Source organism: Alosa sapidissima, chromosome 14 (genome assembly GCF_018492685.1).
Source record: "Alosa sapidissima isolate fAloSap1 chromosome 14, fAloSap1.pri, whole genome shotgun sequence".
Classification (NCBI taxonomy): Eukaryota; Metazoa; Chordata; class Actinopteri; order Clupeiformes; family Clupeidae; genus Alosa; species Alosa sapidissima.
In genome coordinates this window covers 34,768,231-34,790,806 of record NC_055970.1, presented here as the reverse complement: position 1 = coordinate 34,790,806, position 22,576 = coordinate 34,768,231, and the positions used below count along the sequence as shown (strand labels likewise).

At 40.4% G+C, this 22,576-nt stretch overlaps 1 protein-coding gene and 1 long non-coding RNA gene across 2 annotated transcripts in view; one reads left to right on the top strand and one right to left on the bottom strand.

The window, feature by feature from the left end:
• Window positions 1-22,576, bottom strand: part of tradd (tnfrsf1a-associated via death domain) — a 55,780-nt gene that overhangs the window by 1,083 nt on the left and 32,121 nt on the right. The window contains exons 4-5 of the mRNA XM_042061070.1: window positions 14,979-15,256; window positions 2,711-2,837 (exon numbers count right to left, since the gene is read on the bottom strand). Of these exons, the coding sequence (XP_041917004.1) occupies window positions 2,711-2,837; window positions 14,979-15,256 (405 nt within the window). The remainder of the gene's footprint in view (window positions 1-2,710; window positions 2,838-14,978; window positions 15,257-22,576) is intronic.
• On the top strand, window positions 1,850-8,368 carry LOC121681374. Its single transcript, XR_006022095.1, has 3 exons — window positions 1,850-1,862; window positions 3,741-3,742; window positions 7,846-8,368. It is a non-coding gene; the product is annotated as an uncharacterized LOC121681374 (long non-coding RNA).

Genomic DNA, 22,576 nt, shown 5'->3' with positions numbered 1-22,576 from the left:
GCTATCATACACCACCTAAACCTGGTCAGAAGTCAATGGCGAGTTGTTCATATGCTATTTTAAGAGCGCATGTCAACAGTCATATTGGCAGGTGCACGCACCATCCTTCTATCATTCATGAATGCACACCAGCGCACGTCCATGCAAAGCATTACAAATTGCACAATTACAATGGGAAACATAATTAGAATAAAGATATTACGAAATACTGTACATCTCATGATGAGTAGTTATTCACCATCATTTGCAAATTGGTCATGACGGTTAAAAGTGATTAGGGGAGAGGCGAGAGACATGTATGGAGCACAGCTGAAGACGCACTGTCACGAGATATAAGCAACTCCTCTGCAAGATAAATGTTGTTTTATTCAGTCATTTGAGCAATATTAGGGTAAGTGTTGCTTTTTCCAGCCTATGTTTTTGGTGGTAACCCATTGTCAGTCAATAGTGAAAGTAACTGCATATAACTGTGTTGTCGTTGACTGACTCCTTGGTGAAGTTAGTTTCACTTTGCCAATGAGTTCAAATAATAGACGAGTGGAAATGCGTGAAGGCTATGCTAGGTTTTAGTAAAGCATGTTTTAAGAATGACTATTCCATACGGTCTCGCAAGCAGCCTCCTTCAAATGCGCCGTTAAATGCCAAAATACCGATGCATTTATTTGACATATCGCGCTTTGCGCCGTTAAAGGGAATGACAGATGTCATTCTCATTGGTTTAAAATGATGTTACGCCCCAAACACACCCATATGACTGATTAAAAAACCTAGGAACACCTTGTTGCGCCATGCGCTCCACTTTTGATAACGAAACCCCTCCCAATGTGAACTGGACATCCTACTAAATTTGAATAGACTTTTGACGAGTGACGATGCGCTTTAGAATGTCATGATAGGGCCCTAAATATGTGTCTTTTGCCACAAAGTATGAACATTACTCCAATACAATATAGAGGCAATGCACCGACAGCAGTCTGTAGAAAGTAGCAGTGCTCCTACCTGAACACAGAAACTTTCTAGGTCAGTAATCACCTATAGAGGGCCGCTCAGACAATGGCAGAAGTGCCACTTTGTCATAGTATGAGGTTATGTGCTATCAAAATGATTTTGGAAACATTATGCTAATAATGCAAATGAACAACAAACTGAAATAAACTGTGAAATGAGATTACCATTGAAACAGAAGTTATACAAAAAATGCTGATTGTAGCATCTTCTGCCCCAAGGCTGCACACACGTCTAGTTTTGTTGGGAAACTGAAAACCCGTCTATATCTGCCCTACTAAATTTTTGTGCTGAGGAGCCGCTACTGGTTGATATGAAGTAAGTGCATCACCCTAACTTGTCTTCTGGCACATCTGGCTGAACATAATGCATGTTTGCATTGTAATGCTATTTTGAGCCGTGTCAGTGGTTTGAAAATTGCGATTTATTTTGACGTGATTTGATGCCCCTTGTGCTACAAGCGATAAGCTTTTTCGTTGTTAATGCAAAAACTGTTTTTAATGCTCAAAACCACTCCGATTAACATATTTATGCTCCCAAACCACATAACTACATACTATAAAGTGTGAACCCATTAACATTCATAAATATACCCTAGGCTTTTTTATAACTACAGATCGTTCCTTTAAAGAGAAATACCTGTGCATAGACAGGTCCTAGTTGGTAGGAAGAACAGGAATGAATACAAAAACTGACCATTGCACACTGCATTTAGTGACTTGACAATCATGCTTCCTCAGGTTCACTCCACAAAGTGTGTGAGCATTTACATGTGTGACAAGTGTCTCTAAGGTCAAATAATCCATGTCACATGGCTAATCAATCAGTCAATAATTGAAAACATTTTATTTTTAATTGTTTAAGACCAAACTTAGTTTCAAATTTGTGATGTATCTTGTACCTTAATAATGTTATAACTAGGCCTACTGATAATTTCTACTATATAACATAATGGGCCCTATCGTGCACTCAAGCGCAATTGACTTATGTATATTGTATATTGGCGCTTTTGTCTTTCCTATATTGCATTCAGCGCATATTGAAATTTTCCCATCACAGGCACACGTCAGTAAATTAGGGAATGCAATTGCGCCCACGGGGGATGTTCAGCGAAAATAGGAGACACATGGAACAAGTGCCTGTTGTTAAAGGGAATGTGAGATGACGCTCTGATTGGTTTATTGCACGTTACGCCCAAACCACACCCATGAGTAATGTAGCTACTTCAGAGCACCCCATTTTAGATTTGCGTCGGGCGCAACAGTCATTTATCCTGCCGGTAAAATAGCAACAGCGCCCAAGATCCGCCCACAAAGCTACTGTCTTCTACTGTTGGACTTACATAATGAATATAAAATAAATGCATTTTGTCTTCACAAATATAAATGAGCCCCGTTTTTGGTACCATTACTTGAAGAGAACTTCTTCAACAATGTATAACAAATTCAATATTATAGATTGCTTCAGGTCATATATGGAACATAGACTCTGGTACATTAGTGCACTTTCAGATTTCCATTTTTTACTCTGACAGATGAGTGTGTTTGTGTATAGGCAGTGATGCACTGCTGTACATGCATTATCCATGTATTGGAATACAAGTATTTGCATTAGAGAATTTCACACTCTAATGTTTGAAAAGTAGTGCAAAATGCTCAATACATCTGGTGAGTTTCGCATGCTGATCCACCCCAGTTATTCTTACCAAAAACTCTCTCCTGAAACAGAAAGCAATTGTTGGGTACTTCCTTTATGCGTAGGGTCTGGCAGGCATAACTCAGCTCCAGTGCTTGCTCCAGCTGTGTGATTTCATCATCTCTAAGTCTAACAGGCTGTAAGACAATATATTATTCATGCATTACAAGGGTGAAACACTATACAGTGCCCTCCACATTCAGCTCTGGTAAATATGAGTAAAAAGAGGTATGCAAGTATATATATAAATCATCTCAGAAATAAAATAATCTTGAAATAAAAAAATAAAAAAACAATGAGGAAAAACCCAAACTTTAAGGGAGGCACATTTATTCTGAAAATGCCCATACTGTATAGTATAGTATAGTATAGCCTGCTTGGAAAGGGACCTTTGTCTATCTTGCCCCTGCACACAGTGGGGAGGATGGTAAGAGAAGCATTTTGGGGTCACTAAGTCTAAAAGAATATCTGAAGTGACCCCCAGCATGTATTGCCTGTAAATCCAGTTCTATGGCCAGATGAAAAGAAAATTGAGCTTTTTGCCAACAAACATTGGGTTTGGCTTACATAGAAAAATGGGTATACTAACTACAGAAACCCATGCCTATGTGTAAGTATGGTGGAGGGTCTGTGGTGTTCTAGGGCTGTTTTTAAATCAAAGGTCCTGGGGACCTCATTAATTAGGGGTGCCTCTATCAAGACATTAACTGTGGGCCATGATTGAATTATCCAGCAGGTCAAAAAGTATGCCCAGATTCATGCAGAAATTACTGAACTTAAATCTAAGTTAATGTTATTGATCTGAACTCTGAGGAGAAAGCACAAGACCGAACCTAGGAATCTTTAAGATCTGGAGGTATGTATGAGCTTTATCATTATTTATCATTATATTAATATGATCGACCGAGTGGATCTGTGAGATCTGTCGCTGCCCCCTGGACTGCTGCCCTACTGAGCTGCTGCTCCAGTGTCTGGTTCGAGAGATCGGACTTGGACACAGGCTCTTCTGTGGGGGACTTGTCTCACTGTTTTCAATGGAGATGTCCACCAAGCTGTCTGCCTACTTTTGCCTCTGCTTGGATAGAGCAGGTTGTGCGGAGTTTCACACTGGCTATTGGGACTTGATATTGACTTATTTGTGGCGGCCCACCACAATATCAACATTGACCACCACACAATGATTATCAATGTTGTACTATTTCAATTGGATGGAATTCTTTCATTGTAGAGCTATGTGCACCTTTGTAAAGCCTCTACTTGTTTCTCTGTCTCTCAACGAATCTACATGCATGTTTAAAGGCAACATTAATAATCCTGCAAGGCATAGAAGATGACTAAAAGGCTAAATTGTGCTTAAATCTGGTTAGGGACCGTTCGGTATTTATGGAATAGACCACCGAAGGAAAATAGGGGAGGGTCATGTCTTTTTATTCTTTGTTGAGGGGAGGGTCACCCAACTTTTTTTAGTTTAGGAGGGGGGGTCACCCAACTTTTGTAATCATGAAAACAGCAACATTTCAAAGTGGCCTGTTTGGTGTATATTTTTCCATGTAGCTCTCAGTCTCAGTCTTCACACTTCGGGCACCCCTCTCTGCACACCACGTTTACCCCTCATTTCCTTTTTTCTTGCAGAGTAGCAAGATAAAGGCTTTCGTAGAGACTCAATGGAGACTGAGGGACATCTAGGCACTAGCAAAGGTTCTAGAGGGAATGTGATTTCTGGCGCCATATTACATTCTCTTTCGTTCCATAGCTGTTAACATTGAACATCGAAAATAAGGGAGATGCCCCGGGTTTCTCACCCAAAATATGCCAACATTCGTCCCCATTAACGTCGGAAGAGTTGCAGTTGTAGCAACAAAGTAGCCTACTTTATTCACGCCTAACAGACTATATTACAGTAATTTGGTCAACTTTACACAGCCCTAAAAAGGCTACATTTACCTTTGGCTTACTTTTAGTATACAGTGTAACGTTAAGCAGCGTGCATATTTAACATTAGTAAAGGGTCGCAGTGCTTTGTTCTATTTGCTCCATCCATCTGATCCAAATAAAAAATGTGTTCAATAATCCAATTTTCAATTTTTTTAACTGATAAGCAAATAGATAATTGCTGCTATTTTCTAAATGTGTCATTAGTCACACAAGATAAAGAAAAAAAAAGAAACTGGATTGGAAACAAGTAAAATTCAGTTAATATTGGATTTTTGCCTTTTTTACCGTTTTTGTTGGGGTGAACCATAAGCGTAGGTGGGTGACCTGATACACATTGGCGCGCGCGGTGTTGGTGATCACATTTTATCAGCGGATGTAGAGATGGAGGGCTATCAAACACAGTTCAGCTTGCATCAAGGTGCCAAGCGATTGATAATGTCAGCTCGAGATCGGAACTTCAGATGCAGAGGAAGACATTGCTGCATCCTGACACTTTGAGTACGTGTGTAGAATGTTCATGTTCTGGGAGGCTTTGGAGACCTACATGATCCAATGGACTTGAGCCATAGTAGCCTAGCAATGTAGGCTATTTGCTGTTGAAATTAATAAATGGATAAACTGATAAATTAGGCATACTCACTGTTGTGCCTTCGTTTAGCCTAATGAAACCTAGTCTAGCGTAAAGTGTTAAATAAGCAAAACTGTCCCATGTCAAACAGTGCTTGGGGTAGCCTGTATAGCCTAGACTGACGTCCATGGCAAAGCATTCTGCTTTGGGGAATTATTTGCTATGGCATGGCATGGCCATGGTATTCAAATAGATATGTTCAACATAGGCTGAAAGTTATGTTTAACGTGCCATCTCCCAAAAATTGGCAAAGTTTTAGTTATTAATCTCTAAAGTAATGAGTCAAAATCACGCACAACTTCAGGCAGCGCTCTCTTCCACCATCTAGCCTGGCCCAGCTAGATGGTGTTCTCCCCCTGGTGCTCGTGGTTCAGTCCAACCAAAAGCTCAAAAAAGGAAAATTGACGCATCATTTCAATGTTTAACTTCTGAACAGAAAACCGTACTGTGCTCAATTGAAAATCAAAATATGCAACATAACCCATTTACTGTGCCGTCCTAAAGAATGGATAACAGATTTTTAAGCCTATTTTTTCATGTGAACTCTGCAAATAGAACATAGCATTGCAAAGCGTTACACGGACCGTAAAGCATACTTGTGCTTTATTCATCCACATCCAGCTCCTAACGTTTTGACAAGCATATCTACCAATTTACCTTGTTCCTGCCCAATCTCTAGCTTTGCTGTCTCCATCCTTTCTGTTTTTGTTGTTTGCAAAAATGTATAGTATTTATTGGTAAACAGCAACAAGTGCAATTTGTTAATCAATGTCATTCTCTCTCCTGCGCAAACAAAAATGTGTTACGTTCCAAGTAGCCTAGTGCGTAATTCTGCTTCATAAAGTTGAACAAATACATTTGGTTATTTCACAGAAAAATATAAATAGCCAGTTTATGGTCTACAGTGCAGAGTTGGTATGTTATGGTAGGCCAACTTGGAGCTAACATACAAACAGGGGAAATTCTTTCTCTAGTAGCTGAGTAGCCTGATGGTAGGCAGGTGCGCACGTAGACATACGGCCGAACACTATGCAAGCGCCAATGAATCGTGCTCTCACGACAATCACGCCGTTAAACTACGTTAACAGGTAAATAGGTTAACATCACTCTAAGTTCGCCTTTAAGCAAGGAAAACGATTTGAAGACATCTGTTTCGTTGGAAGGGCAAGGGGGTAGCAACAGGGCAACACAGAGACAGGCCCGATGGCAGGGCTAATGTTATGAGAGTATTAAAATATGGGATATTCTACGGGAAAATATTAAAACGGCAAGACAGCGGGGGGAAAGTTAAAACACGTGATAAACACGGAAAAAGTTGGCATGCATTGTTTCGGTCCCTGTGCAGGGATTATTTGTCACATTATTAATCAATCACGTATAAGACACGTTATCAAAGTGTGTCTTCATGGCGCAAAGCAGCGCCGTTGGAAGACAGCGACAATTGGCAGGGGAGGGTCATGTCTTTTTTGACAATTCTGTCGGAAGGTCATTGAAAAATTTCTAGCAGGCAAGGGAAGCGTCATGCAACTTTTGACTGAAGCACTCAAAATCCCTCCGGTGGCCCCTTCAATAAATACCGAACAGTCCCTTAGCATCATAACCCTGCGGCACTAATTTGTTAAAAACTTTTGCATTCAAGTTAATTCTGCAAACCGACCACCACAAATAGAATTAAATTCTGTGGGAAACACTGAACACCATGCTGATGTTCAATGTAACATTAGGCCTAACCAATGAACTGATGAAATTTCACTTACAGATTTGTATTTATTTATTTACTTACAAGGATACAAGGAAGTTTATTGTCACATGCATATAGTTACTGGAAGTAAGAAATGCAGTGAAATTATGTCTGGTGCGGTGGTAGTGTAGTGGTTAAGGAACTGGGCTAGCGTGCAGTAGTGTACTGCAAGTATGGTGAAGGGACTTACTATTGCAAGCAGAGTACTGTATGTATGATGTATGTGAGTGATGACAGTGAAGATGTGTGTGTAGGCGGGAGGGGAGTGGAGCAGTGACTGTGTGTGTGTGTGTGTGGGTAGGTGGGGGCAGTGTGCAGCAAGTATGTAGAGGAGGCTTACTGTAGCAAGCAGTGTGCTGTATGTATGTGAGGTGATGACAGTGATGATGTAAGTGTGTGTGTGTTTTTTTGTGTGTGTGTTAAGGATGGGGGTGGAGTGGGGGCAGAAAGGCTAGGCAATCAAGGACATGGGTAGATAGATGGAGGAGAAATCAAAAATAATAAATAAAAAGTTATATGGAGATGTGCAAAAGTTGGAGAAAGTCAGATAAGTGTGTGTGTGTGTGTGTGTGTGTGTGTGTGTGTGTTTTGACGTGTGATGAAATAAGAAAATAAGTAAAAGGTCTGTAGCATAGGGAGAGGGATGTAGAAGTGCTAAAAGTCATGTAGGTGTGTGTGTGTGTGGGGGGCGGGGGGGGGTCATGAGTGCTGAGGAGTGAATGAGTGCAAAGTCAGTATAGTGTGAGTAATACTTTTTATTATTGTTCATTTGTTTGTTTCCTGTCTTAATGTCTGTGTACAGGTACGCTGGCGAATCCATTTTGTTTCTATATTTGTCAAGTTTTTCATTTGTCTGTTTATGTCTTGATGTCTGTTTGTGGAGCACTGTGGGTTGCACTCTGTGCAAAAAATTAGCTATATAAATGAATGTGACTTGATTTGACTAACTTTGAGATGCTCTTTTATTGGCTACGGGGATTAACAGAGAATGAAAGGAAAACAATGTAGGGTCTATTTTTAGATGCTAATGAGTGTAAACCTTCGTTGGGGACCAAAATGTGCATTCCCTTACCTTTCCTCCAGTAAGTGCCATCTTCTGAGGAGTCTTAGCAAGATGGCAGTGAAAAGAATGTACTGACTGCATAAACAGTTCTTCTTTACATTTACAGAAGTAAAAATACTTTGCCTCCCTGCAGCATAAAAGTATGATATTATAATCAGATATAGTCAGATATTTTGCTATTTTGGCTGTAGTCACACTCATTATCTTCCAAAAATAGACCCTAGGGCTCTGTGAAAACTGCTGCCTTTTAAGATATCTAACTGGGGAGCGAGGCTGCAAGTGTGGAAACAAAACAATTGTTTTGCAGTCTTCTAAGATATCTCAGATTTACTGAATAACGGTCGTTTTTGAAGGCAGCATCGATGCACACTTCATGCTCCCCATCACCTATAATCCTTCGCGGCAACATCTGAAACAGCTGTGAAAAGTAAATAAAGATGGCGGATGACATTGGTAATCTGTTGAAATGTGATTGTCAATTTCCGCCACGTTGGATCTTCCGCCATATTGGATTTAATCAAAAACACTTAAAAGGAATCAAAGGTCATAAAGTTTGTCCGATTTTGACGAAACTTGTCGCAGATGATCATCAGACCATGACTCACAAACGCATTGCTTTTTGGAGCCATATTCAAAACCTGTCGCCTGTCATGACCAATCAAGTTTGGAGGCGAAGCCGCCAAACAGGTAGTGAAGAAATATTTCAGTAAAGCTTTAACGTATCAAAACCAAACTCAGTACATGGGCTCAGGACCCAATAAGGACTTTTGACCTATAGGTGGCGCTATAATTAGCAAAATTACATTTTGGCCTGTAACGGGTAATGTGTTTGAAATTAAAACTTGCTATTGGTGTCTGTTACTGGTAATGTACTAGTGGTGTCTGTCGGAGGCCCTAAGGATGACAGATGTGATTTTGTGACATCAACATAACTGATCTGGCCGCCATATTGGATTTAATCAATGTAACTTAAAAGTTTTCACAGGTCACAAAGTTCATCTGATTTTCATGAAACTTGGCACAGATGATCTTCAGACAATGACTCAGAAAAGCATTGCTTTTTGGAGCCATATTGATAACCCGTCGCACGTGGTAACCAATCAAGTTTGGTGGCGAAGCCGCAAAACAGGAAGTGAAGTGATATCTCAGCAAAGCTTTCGCGTATCAACACCAAACTCAGTACATGGTCTCAGGACCCAATTAGGAAGAAGCTCAATAAATTTGATGACCTTTGACCACTATGTGGCGCTATTATCACAGAAAGGGGGCTCATATTTCAGCAATGCTTTCACGTATTGAAACCAAACTTAGTATATGGACTTGGGACCTTATCCTGAGGACACAAAATACATTTGGTGACCTTCAACCACTAGGGCGGCGCTAGAGTAACACAAGATTAGGTCATATCTCAGCAATGCTTTGACGTATCAAAACCAAAACTTGGTTCATGGACTTGTGACCACATCCTGAGGATGCACAATCAATTTTGCGACCTTTGACCACTAGGGGTGCTATAATTTGCAACACTTTCTCGTATCGACACCAAACTTGGTACATGGACTCGGGACACATCCCGAAGACGCTCAATATATTTAGTGACCTTTGAACACTAGGGGCGCTATAATTATCAACACTTTCTCTTATCGACACCAAACTTGGTATGTGGACTCGTGACTACAACCTGAGGACGCACAATACATTTGGTGATGTTTGAGGTATGTGTATGTGTGGGGGGCTATTGGGGTGTGTGGGAGAGGAGGTTTGTCTGTGTATATGTGTGTGTGTGGGATGGGGGGTTAATTGGGCAGAGCCGCCAAACAGGAAGTGAAGTGATCTCAGCAACACTTTCGCGTATCAACACCAAACTCAGTACATGGTCTCAGGACCCAATAAGGAGGAGGCTCAATAAATTTGATGACTTTTGACCTATAGGTGGCGCTATAATTAGCAAAATTAGGTTTTAGCCTATAACAGGTGATGTGTTTGGAATTAAAACTTACCAGTGGTGTCTGTTAATACTATGGAAGGTCCTAAGTCCGACAGATGTGAATTTGTGGCGTCAACGTAATTAATCTGACTGCCATATTGGATTTAATCAAAAACACCTAAAAGTTTTCACAGGTCACAAAGTTTATCCGATTTTCACGAAACTTGACGTAGATGATCGTCAGACCATGACTCATAAATGTATTGCTCTTCGGATCCATATATGAAACCTGTAGCCTGTGACAACCAATCGAAGCCGCCAAACAGGAAGTGAGGTGATATCTCAGCAATGCTTTCACATATCAAAACCAAACTAGGTATATGGGCTCAGGACCCAATCAGGAGGACGCTCAAGTAATGTGGTAAATTTTGACCACTATGTGGCGCTATAATCACAGGAAGTGGGCTCATATTTCTTCAATGCTTTCACGTATCGAAACCAAACTTGGCTCATTGACTCGGGAGCACATCCTGAGTACATACAATAATTTTAGCGACCTTTGACCACTAGGGGTGCTATAATGTGCAACACTTTCTCGTATCGATACCAAACTTGGTACCTGGACTCGGGACCACATCCTGAATAAGGACAATACATTTAGTGACCTTTGACCAGTAGGGGCGCTATAATTAGCAAAACCTTCTCGTATCGACACCAAACTTGGTACATGGACTCGGGAACACATCCTGAAGATGTACAATATATTTAGTGACCTTTGATCACTAGGGGCACTATAATTATCAACACTTTCTTGTATTGACACCAAACTTGATATGTGGACTCGTGACCACAACCTGAGGACACACAATAACTTTGGTGATGTTTGAGGTGTGCGTATCTGTGGGGAGCCATTGGGGTGCGTGGGGGAGGAAGTTTATCCGTGTATATGTGTGTGTGTGGAACGGGGGGGTTAATTGGGTGTGTGTATAATGTAGCAACATTGGGTTGCCATGTCAACTCCTGCTCAACTGCTTGGCCCCCACATTGCTGCTTGCAGCTATATTTATTATTAATATTATTATTCCAGTCTCCCTCTCCCTCCCTTTTTTGCCAGCTCCTGTGCCTAGGCTCTTTGAGACAGAGACACCGTTCCAACTTTAAAACGTCGGGCAGTGTAACTTCCTTGAGAAGATGACGTCAAGTGGTGTGTCGTTCGTCCGCTATATTGGATTGAATAGAAAGCAAAACTAAATTTTCACAGGTCACAAATTTGGTCCGAATGCCACGAAACTTGACGTACATTATCATTGGACCAAGCCTCACAAAAGTTACTAGAAGGATTTTTGATTTTCGAAAGCGTTTGCCCGTTACAGCCAAACGAAATTGGCAGCGAAGCTCCAAAACAGGAAGTCGTCCATATCACAGGAACACTGTCACATATCAATACCAAATTTTGTATGTGAATTCGGGACTCCAATGTGAGGGTGCTTGAACTAAAAAAAAAAAAGAAAACATTCCAAAAGTTTCCAGCATTTGGCAAACCACCCATCCATATTTGGTAACTATCACCTTTCACATTTGCAGTTGTACTGCTATCACAATGCCTTCCAAGTATGCACAATGTCTCTGGGCAGCCTTGCCCAATCATGAAATCCTTGCTCTGCCATGGGATAGTATGGACTTATGAACTGAAATAGCAAGGAGAACAGTAGCTATATATATCTTACATAATAGAGTTGTTTTCACATTGACGGTATTCAAATTAAATTTTTCCTTATTGTTAAATATCATGATGGGAGAGTATTATTAAAAATGTTACAAGTATGCAAATTCATATTTTTACGGGAAATTAGGTTTTACTGGGTTGTTTTGTTGTAAAGACATGCAAGGCATTCTGGGCCATGTAATAGACAAACAGTGGTCGGCAGCGTTAACTTGATTTCCATACGTATTAATATGAATAGGTGTTTCTGTAAACCTAGGGACAATAAACAGCCATCTCTGTTACAAAAACGACCAGGTAATCGCTCACTGAATAGGAAACAATGATAAAAACATTGTATTCCTCAAAGCATGGATTTGACGACAGTACAAGCCGGACATGTCACATTAATGTTAAATACATCTGAACGCTAGGTGGCAACGTTGTATTACATTTCACATACATACGGTGACATCATTAGAATTATGTGAGCTTCACAAGTAAGGAAGGTGCAAATATTATGTATTTTATAATGGGAAATTATTGGAAATGTTATTTCTTGTTTATTCTAATTGCAAACCACACACATCCATTCGTAATCACAAGTACACATTTAATACTGAAAGACTCTAATTTTGTTTATTTGATGTTGCCCCTAGCAACCCTGGGTGCAGCCTACAGTAGTCCAGTTTCAGAGTGACGAGTTCGTGGCCAAACAAGTGCCCAAAATATTGGTTTCCATGTGTAGAACTGTGCTGGATGGTGTGCGTCCTTTATGAAAGTAAGTGTTTTATAGAGTTACAGACATGAGTCATGTTGTAGCGGTCAACATAAATGTGCCCCTTCTGTTATTAGAATGCTAAGCGGAGAAGCATGCTAATCAGAGATTAAGTATCATTAATTTCTTGTGTGGCTAGCTATAGGGAGGAGATGTATGTTGCTAATTGGGATTTATGTTGTTTAGCGTAATGTCATGGTCATTTAATATGAGATGCTTGCACTCGTAACTTCGTCACTTGTAACTTTAGGACTGCTATTTTTTTTACTAACAGTAATTCACGAAGCACTTTAGCCCTAAAAGTAGCACCTAAGTCTGTGACAGCTTAAAAGAAGTGGCGAGGACTCCTAACGCGATGTTTTGAAATGCGTCTATATTGTCTACAGGAGCTAACAATCGCGAGGGAACTTGCATTGTAGGCATAACTAAGGGATGCAATAACACCACCAACAACCAAAACTAGCCTACTCATTGTCAACATGTACATTAAATGTTTCATGTGAATCAAATTAAAATGTTTTCTTTGCAAACGTAGGCATATGGTGACAGATTAATTTAATAATGCTGCTGTGTGAATCACGGTAAGCACGAATGAAGTGGCCACTTCTTAATGGGACCCACTGTATGGAAGTGGGCTGCCTGATTTACAGACAGTGGTTTAGAGTAATATGAAGTATTCCTTTATTCTGAGATAGGCTACATCAATAGGCTCTCAAAACAACCCCAGGCTCACAAAACAATCCCAAACAGACATAAGGTCTTTATAGAGCAAATCCATAGATTATTTGTCAAATAAACCAGTAAAACATAATTTGTCGGATGGAATATATAACATTCACACTCATAGCTCATATTTTTTTAAAATAAATCAGTGAAAAAGTATCCTGACAAACAAGCAGCTTTTTAATCCCTTGGTCATATTTCATAATTTCAATTCCTCTGTAGGTTACCTGATAGCCCAGTTTGAGAGGCGCAAGACGCGTGACATTATTTATTTTTGCAGCCAATCACTGCTGTCATTTTATTTTATTGATTTGATCTCAGTCATAGAAGCTAAATTTGAAGGCAGGCCAAAGGTAAAATCCAACGAACCGCATTCAACCCGCAAGCCAATAGTTGAATAGCCCTCTCCTAGAGCTTTTGAGATATTGCCACTGCTCCAACACTGAAAGGCACTGTTACAATGCCTGGATCAAGCCAGGTTCAGCATAGCGTATGCCACTGTATGCTCACGTTGGTGACCGGACCAGGGCAAGCACACTTTCGCAGTTCCCGCCAGGAATGCAGTCTAGTTTTGCTTACATTTGTAGATTTGATGCAATACATAACACTTTACTATCTGATTATACCATTGTTGTTACCATTGATACGTCTGGTCTGATATATGTGCCGCTCGTCAACCGTTAGCCTGCTAGCTTATGTAAGATCGTTTAGTTTAACGTTCCGGCTTTTGCTAACGTCATACCGTAGTGTTAACCAAAGATTCTAGAGTGCTACGCTCATTTTTAAAAGATGCATTTAATCCAAAGTCATGTCTAGTGAGACATCTCTCTATTTAGGAAGGGAGGCAGCAGGCAGTTGTCTTCCGTTTCAAACAGAGCCTTTGTTGTTTTTAGACTGGAATTTTCGTTTTAAATATAGGGGTGTCAATAACTGTGCATTGCATGTTTTGATACAAAATCTTGAAGATTATTTTTAATACATTCATTTTAGTTATCTTTACCAGGCATGCCAATGAAAGTGCAGGGTAGTGTATTTGCATTCTTGACAAATGGAACAAAACATGTCCAGCAATTGTAACTGCTGCCAGATTTAATGATTAACATATGTTATATTTATAAATGTTATCATGAAGAGTTGATATTTCAAATGTATTTAACACAATTATCCTCAATTTCATTTGCTCATTTGCTCGTTTTGTGAAACGTAATGACTTTTCACTATAAAGAGGGCACATGTTACCCCGCTGCTCATTGAGCTCAACTGGCCTGGCATAAAATTCAAGTCACTGACCCTAGTTCTATTCGTCTTATTCACCCGGCGGCCAGAACGAGGCTACTGGATACATTTGCCATTTGACCTCAGTCCAACAGATGGTGGTAATGCACTCCGTTTGCGAACTGCCAAAAAAAGCTCACCGAAAAAGAAGGGTTCGCTGGCCTGTTCTTCTTCAGTGAGTTTTTTTTGGCAGTTTGCAAACGGAATGCATTACCACCACCATCTGCTGGTGGTGGTATGCACTGAATTGTCAGAGCAGCTAAAACGTTTCTTCTTCAGCTATGATTTACCTTATGATTGAGTAGGCCTACCTTAAGATTGTAGTTTTACAATGTAATAGAGGCAATTACAAAGAAAATAGGTAGGCTCCCTGCATGACCCATTCAAAATGATTTTTCTCCGATACAATAAATACAACACATTGGGCTTGGCCAGATATTTAAATGTAATAACAGGAACTAAGAGGGACTATATACATACTAAGAATATATTGTGAAATTGTGTACCTGCGATGTGCTTATATATGTAAGGCAGCATTCCAAGTCATTCAAGCAGTGGTCCAGTGTGTGAGTTGCTGCTTTCAGCTGCATCTGTATATTGACATCTTCAGGGCGAACTAGAAGCCTGGATGAATGCTGATGGAGGGCTTGTCTCAGAAGTCCACATGCGTAGCTTTCAAGGAAGCGGCGACATGGTGACATTGCTGTGAACTTCAGTTCCACTCCCAGGGCAGGGTCTGCATCATGCAACTTCAAGATTTCATATCCCTCATAGCCAATTACATCTGCAAGTACAGGAAACTTGTCAGCTAAATTTATTTTGAACTAATTCCATTTGATGACATTCTCATTTGCAAATAAAGGCATTGTATATGTTATTGGTAACTGCTAAAGGGAGAAGATATGTTCATGTTATCAAATGCAATGTATTTCAGGAAGGCATTTTCACAATGGTAGTGTGGTAATTAACAATCTAAGGAGTGGCCTAGTGCATTGTTTAAAAACCGCTATCATACACAACCTAAAACGCATTGCGTTTTTACTACTGTTTTACTGCTACACTGTTTTTCATGCTATATTAGCACACATGACCAATGGCTTCGGCTACAATACTGAATGGCTGTAACCCTATTACCTCAACCTATTCTTGCACTGACATAGTTTCTTATATTACCTTGTCTACATTATACTTTACTCTCTTATTTGTCCATATTATTTATGCTGGTCTCTAGACCTTATTCTTGCACTGTTGCACTACTTTTTGCACCTTCACCATGACACTCACTCTCTTGAACACCTTACCATGCACACAGAACTACAGGACTACTGTTGGACTACTTTTTGCACCTTCACCATGACACTCACTCTCTTGAGCACCTCACCATGCACACAGAACTACAGGCCAGTCCCGGCCCTGTCACTGCAAGCGTCTCATGCTTGATTACCCTCAAGCACACTGGATTTTTTTAATTTAATTTATGTAGTATATTTAGGGCCCGAGCACCGACGGTGCGCGAGGCCGGGACGGCCTTGCGCACCGAGAGGTGCGAAGCCCTATTGTTTTTGAAAGGATTATTATTATCATTATTTGTTCACCTTTTTGCTATTTTTGAGGTGGTTAACATGGATGAAAAGTCTTGGAATTTGGCACACACATCTGGTATCACACTGGCTACACAGGCATAAAGGCTTGGCCCAGTGACTCAGTAGTGCCCCCTTAGGTGATTGATCCAGTGGTTGGCACATACTTTCAGCTAGACACACCAAATTCGGTAGGTGTGTGTATCTCCCCAAGATGAACAACTTTCGTATGTACAATGCATTAGCCACGCCCAACAGGAAGTGAGGTATTTGGGATTTTGTGCGGACTAAAATGTGATGAATTGTGATGCCAAAAGAGGTGCTTCCCATGGGTGAAAACGCATGAAATTTGGCACACACATCAAGTGGTACAGTGAATAGACAGGGATAAAAGCTTGGCACCGGGCGTTGCCCAGGAACTCCATAGCGCCCCCTTATGTCACTGTGACTTGTGGTTGGCATATAGTTTTAGATACTCACCAAATTTGGTGGGTGTATATAACTCCCAAAACCAAACAACTTTTGTATTAACATGCCATTAGCCACGCCCACAGGAAGTGAGGTAATTGAGAATTTGTGCGTTGTGGACATGATCAATTTTAACGTACTCCTCCTAGACGGTTGATCCGATTCATGTCAAAGTTGGTATACATGACGCCGAGATGTTCCTGATTATAAATTGTGAAGCTTTTTTTGTTATGTTGTAATTTGACGAAATGGCGAAGTTATTAATTTTAATACCCTTCCACAGACAAACAATAAATGTCTCATAATTCACCATGCATGGCTTGAAATGTTTTAAATTTCACAGGTCATTCAATACCATGTTAATGATGATATTCACATGCCCATAATGCATGTTTGGCATAGCGCCACCAACTGGCAACAGAAAGAATGGCAATTACACTGATGTCACATGATCAATTTTAACATACTCCTCCTAGACGGTTTGTCAGATTCATGTGAAATTTGACACACATTATGCCAAGATGTTGCTGATGTTAAATTGTGAAGGGATTTTTGATATGTTGTAATATATTATGGTTTTAATATCTCACCACATAAACAGGACATGTGTCATAAAGTGACAGTGCATTGAATGAATGGTCTGAATCTTCTCAGGTTAATAGATATTATGATTATGATGACATCCAGACACCCAATGGGCCTGCCTGGCATAGCGCCACCACCTTGCCAAACAGGAAATGTGTGACAGAATGGGCAATGCCTTAACTGATTTATTTGAAACCTAGTAGGTATACAATTTTGGAAATCATTATTGTGATGATATGCACATGTGTCATTCAGATGGCTAGCATAGCGCCACCATCTGGCCAAGCATGAAATGTGCCAGAAATGTTCTTTGGTTTGAATGAATGGTCTGAAACTTAACAGGTGAATAGATATTATGATTATGATGATATCCAGACACCCAACATGTGTCATTCAGATGGCTAGCATAGCGCCACCATCTGGCCAAGCATGAAATGTGCCAGAAATGTTCTTTGGTTTGAATGAATGGTCTGAAACTTAACAGGTGAATAGATATTATGATTATGATGATATCCAGACACCCAATGGGCCTGCCTGGCATAGTGCCACCACCTGGCCAAGCAGGACATGTACCAGAAATTGTTAATACCTCAACTCATTAATCTGAAACTTTACAAAATTTAAGATATCATTATTGTGATGATATTAACACATATAATTCACATGCCTAGCATAGCGCCACCATCTGGCCAAACAGGAAATATGCCAGAAATGTTCTATGCTTTGAATGAATGGTCTGAAACTTCTCAGGTTAATAGATATTATAATTATGATGATATCCAGAGACCCTATGGGCCTGCCTGGCATAGCTCCACCACCTGGCCAAGCAGGAAAATGTGCCAGAAATTGGTAATGCCTATATTGGTTGATCTGAAACTTTGCAAAATATTGGATATCATTATTGTGATGATATTCACATGTCTAATTCAAATGCCTAATATAGCGCCACCATCTGGCCAATAGTGTATCAGAAATGTTCTTTGCTTAAAATGAATAATCTGAAATTTCTCAGGTTAATATATATTATGATTATGATGACACCCCATGGGCCTGCCTTGCATTGCGCCCCTACCTGGCCAAGCAAGTATATGTGCCAGAAAATTAAATACAAAAACAAATAGCACACGCATCAAATATGTACATTTCACAAACGCACCGCGTCAGGGCTTTGTTGGATTCCGAAATGTCACGGGTTGCGGCCCGGAGGTGCTATATTTAGTATTTAGTTTTGTTAGTTTTTCTTATCTTCTACTGTCTCTATTGTACAGTGGAGTTTGGTTATATGTTTAAGTATAAGTATATATACTTTTTTGATCCCGTGAGGGAAATTTGGTCTCTGCATTTATCCCAATCCGTGAATTAGTGAAACACACACAACACACAGTGTACACACAGTGAGGTGAAGCACACACTAATCCTGGCGCAGTGAGGGGTTAGGTGCCTTGCTCAAGGGCACTTCAGCCGTGCCTACTGGTCGGGGTTCGAACCGGCAACCCTCCAGTTACAGGTCCGAAGTGCTAACCAGTAGACCACGGCTGCCTCAGTTTATACTTATATTTACCATTTCTGCTGTAAGTGCATGTTCAGTGTGATGTCTGTATGCTACTAAGACCTTTAATTTCCCCTTGGGGATCAATAAAGTATCTATCTATCTATCTATCTATCTATTTGCAAAATTGGTAAATGACTATTAAAAGTGATTAGGCAAGAGCAGGGGTTCCCAAACTTTTCAACCCGCGACCCCCCAAAATAACCGTGCCAGAGACTGGCGACCCCCACTATCCCTGGATGTGACTCAAAAAATAAAATAAAATGTGCGCACCGGCCATACGCACTAGGCTTATCCAAACACGGGCTTAACGACAACACAAAAGAACAGAGCAGCCTGTTATGATTTTACATATAGAACTTTGTAACAATCAGCCCTTTACGTCCTTTTTAAACAGCTGTGTTACTATAAACGCACAAGGGATTCTTGGGAATGAAAGTACAGTGGGTCCCCGTTAAGTTTGGACGGGTTCCTTCAGGAATCACGATCCCCATTTTCTCAGCAGAAATGGCACAAACGGCAGTTGACACAAACAACCACAAGGTGTCACTTTGGAGTTCTGCCACTACTATATTTGATGCGACTTGACTTACTGCTTCCATGATGCAGTTTCCAAGTCAGTAGAACAATCAGAGAAAGCTGAGCCATTACCAAACATATATGATAATACAATAGCGTGAGTTTATATATCTTATACCCTATTTGTCACGGTTACTTATAGATTTGATAGTGTAACGATAAGAGCATAAGAGACTTTCAGCGGGGGCACGGAAACTTAATTTGATCACGGTAGTTTAAGCTTACACTTGACAAAACATTCTAATATGAAAATGTAGATGCAATTGTTGTAAGATGGTGCAGCTCCTTTAAGAAAGCACCGTGCAAAAAAGTAGACGTGCTGGAGCGAGTCATATTCAAAATGCAAAAAATAACACCGCAGATAAAACCAATTATCCTCATTCATTGCAACCGCAGCATGCCTGCTTGCCGACGTTTAAACAAAATATATCAAAGCACCTTTTGCGTTTGAATGTAACACGAAAAAATGTTTAAACAGCTGGACAAATGATTTAGCTAATTGATTATAGCCTGTACACCAGCAATTGTTGAACATTTGGAAAAAGATCGCTCAGCTGTTGCCACAGTCACAGGCAATGTAGAAACAACATGAGAGCAGTACACACTTCCCCGAATGTGGATGTTACACTGTCATAATCTACCACCAGCCTTTTGGCAAGTTGAAAAATAGATGACTGTGAAATCTCTGCTTTAAAGCAAGACCTAAATAATAATAATAATAATAATAATAAAGCTTTATTTGTATAGCACCTTTCATACACAGAATGCAGCTCAAAGTGCTTTACATTTGAAGCATGTAACACAATAGTAGTCAGTCAGTCATTATCAATCACTTTTCTTTGCTGTTTATGATATGCTCAGCAACATATCAAAAATATAGAAAATGACGTCATAAGACTGGCAGCCTTAACCCTCTTACCCCCCACAAGCACGCCATATGGCAACTGTGGCAAGGAAAAACTCCCATATTCCAGGAAGAAACCTTGAGCAGAACCTGACTTAATAGGGGGAGCCCATCTGCTTCTGGCTGGCTGCGCCCTCCAATAGTAGCAGATGTAGAATAATCTGAAAATGTAGTCTACAGGATAAGATGAGTTAACTAAAAGCTTTCCTGTACAGGTATGTTTTCAGATCTTTTTTAAAAATATTTACTGAACTCGCCTGCTTGATGTACAGAGGCAGGGTGTTCCATAGTTTGGGGGCATAATGGATAAACGCAGCTTCTCCACTTTGTTTGTGGAGCACTTTGGGTACGATTAAAAGATTAGAATTGGATGATCTAAGTTTCCTTTGTGGTTGATAAGATATTAAAAGCTCAGAGATATATGAAGGTGCTATGCCATTCAGAGATTTGTAAGTAATTAACATAACCTTAAAATCAATTCTATAGGAAATAGGGAGCCAGTGCAGTTCAGCCAACACAGGGGTGATGTGTTCTCTCTTCTTAGTCTTAGTTAAAAGTCTAGCCGCAGAGTTCTGTATGAGTGCCAATTTCTTTAGATGTTTTTTGGGAAGACCAGTGAAAAGTGCATTGCAGTAGTCTAACCTGCTAGTGATAAAGGCGTGAATTAGTTTTTCTGCATCTTGTTGAGTTAAAAAGGGCCGCACTTTGGCAATGTTTCTCAAGTGGAAATAGGCTGTCTGAGTAACTTTACTGATATGGGGCTTAAAACTTAACTCTGCATCTAAGATGACACCGAGGCTTGTTATTTTTGGTTTGACCTGGTGTGCCAAGTTCCCCAGATTACTAAGAATAATATCTCGCTTTAGTTTTGGTCCAACCAGAAGTACCTCTGTTTTGTCATCATTTAGTTTCAAAAAGTTTTTGCTCATCCACTGATTAATGGAGGTTAGGCATGCAGTGAGGGAGCAAAGGCCATCTGGGTTAGTTGGCTCAACAGAAAGATACAATTGGGTATCATCTGCGTAGCTGTGGAAGTTTACATTATGTTGACTTATGACGTTTCCCAATGGAAGCATATATAGAGAAAATAGCAGGGGACCAAGGCAGCTCCCCTGGGCCACACCAAAAGGCAAGTCATGTTTTTCAGATACATGATCTCCTAGACTGATATAAAAATCTCTGCCAGTAATGTAGGTTTGAAACCAGTTTAGAGCATTATCAGAGAGACCCACCCACTTCGCAAGGCGGTGAATTAGGATGCTATGATCAATGGTGTCAAATGCCGCACTCAAATCCAGAAGAATAAGGATTGAGACTTTGTTTGAGTCGGTAGCTAGTCTAAGATCATTGACTATTTTTACTAGAGCCGTTTCTGTGCTGTGATTTGATCTAAAACCTGATTGGAATTTTTCAAGGATACTGTTTTCGTTGAGGAAGGTATTTAACTGATTACAAACAACTTTTTCAAGTACTTTGCCCAAAAACGATAGATTTGATATAGGCCTGTAGTTGCTCAGATTGGTATGGTCAAGATTTGACTTTTTAAGTAAAGGTTTCACAACAGCGGTTTTAAAAGCAGTTGGAAATATACCTGTTTCTAATGAGGTATTTATTTTATGAGGTAAATGAGAGGAGTTGTGTTGGGAATGTCGGTGCAATGTCCATGCTATAATGGTCTGACAAACGTACTGCCTTTTCAAGCAGTTCATCATCACCGGCGAGTTGAAGGATCATAGGACGTAAAGACTCAAACACATAACAAGTTTCCCGCATGCTTGCACATCTTTGGGAGAGCTGACTGATTATGATGTCCAGAGTTGCATTAAATACCTGCACTTTTAAGTATCTCTCTGCATCGGTTAAGCGTTTATCTTCCGATAGTTCGTCAAAGTGACGCTTCACTCTTCACATTTTCAAATGTACTCTGAACCCCCATTTATTTGCGAGTGTCTGCGCTGTAGCCTTGGCCTGGTCAGAAAGGACCGGTATAGAATTTTCCAGCAATTGCATTGCGGGGGTAGCGACGGAGGTCATAGGCCCTGGTGCGACTGCACTTGCTGCACCTACTAGGCCTAGTTACGCCACTGCGTGGAGCGCTAATGTGTCTACTGTAAATCATTCATGTGTGAAAGTCATTAGGCTGGAAGCGCTAATGTGTCTAAGCTCATTAGACTACTTTCAATAGGCCTACTGTACAGCCTGAGAGGGGGAACATAACCTATAGCCTAGGCTACTGTAGAGTAGGCCTACAGTAGGCTACTGTAGGCTAAACAATCAGTTGTGAAAGTCTGCAACGAAAGTTTCCTAATGGAAGCGCTAACGTGTCTATTGAGCTCATTAGCCTACTTTCAATAGGCCTACTGTACAGCCTGAGAGGGGGAACATAGCCTACTGTAGAGTAAACAATCAGTTTACTTAGTTACATTTGTTTAGTTAAAT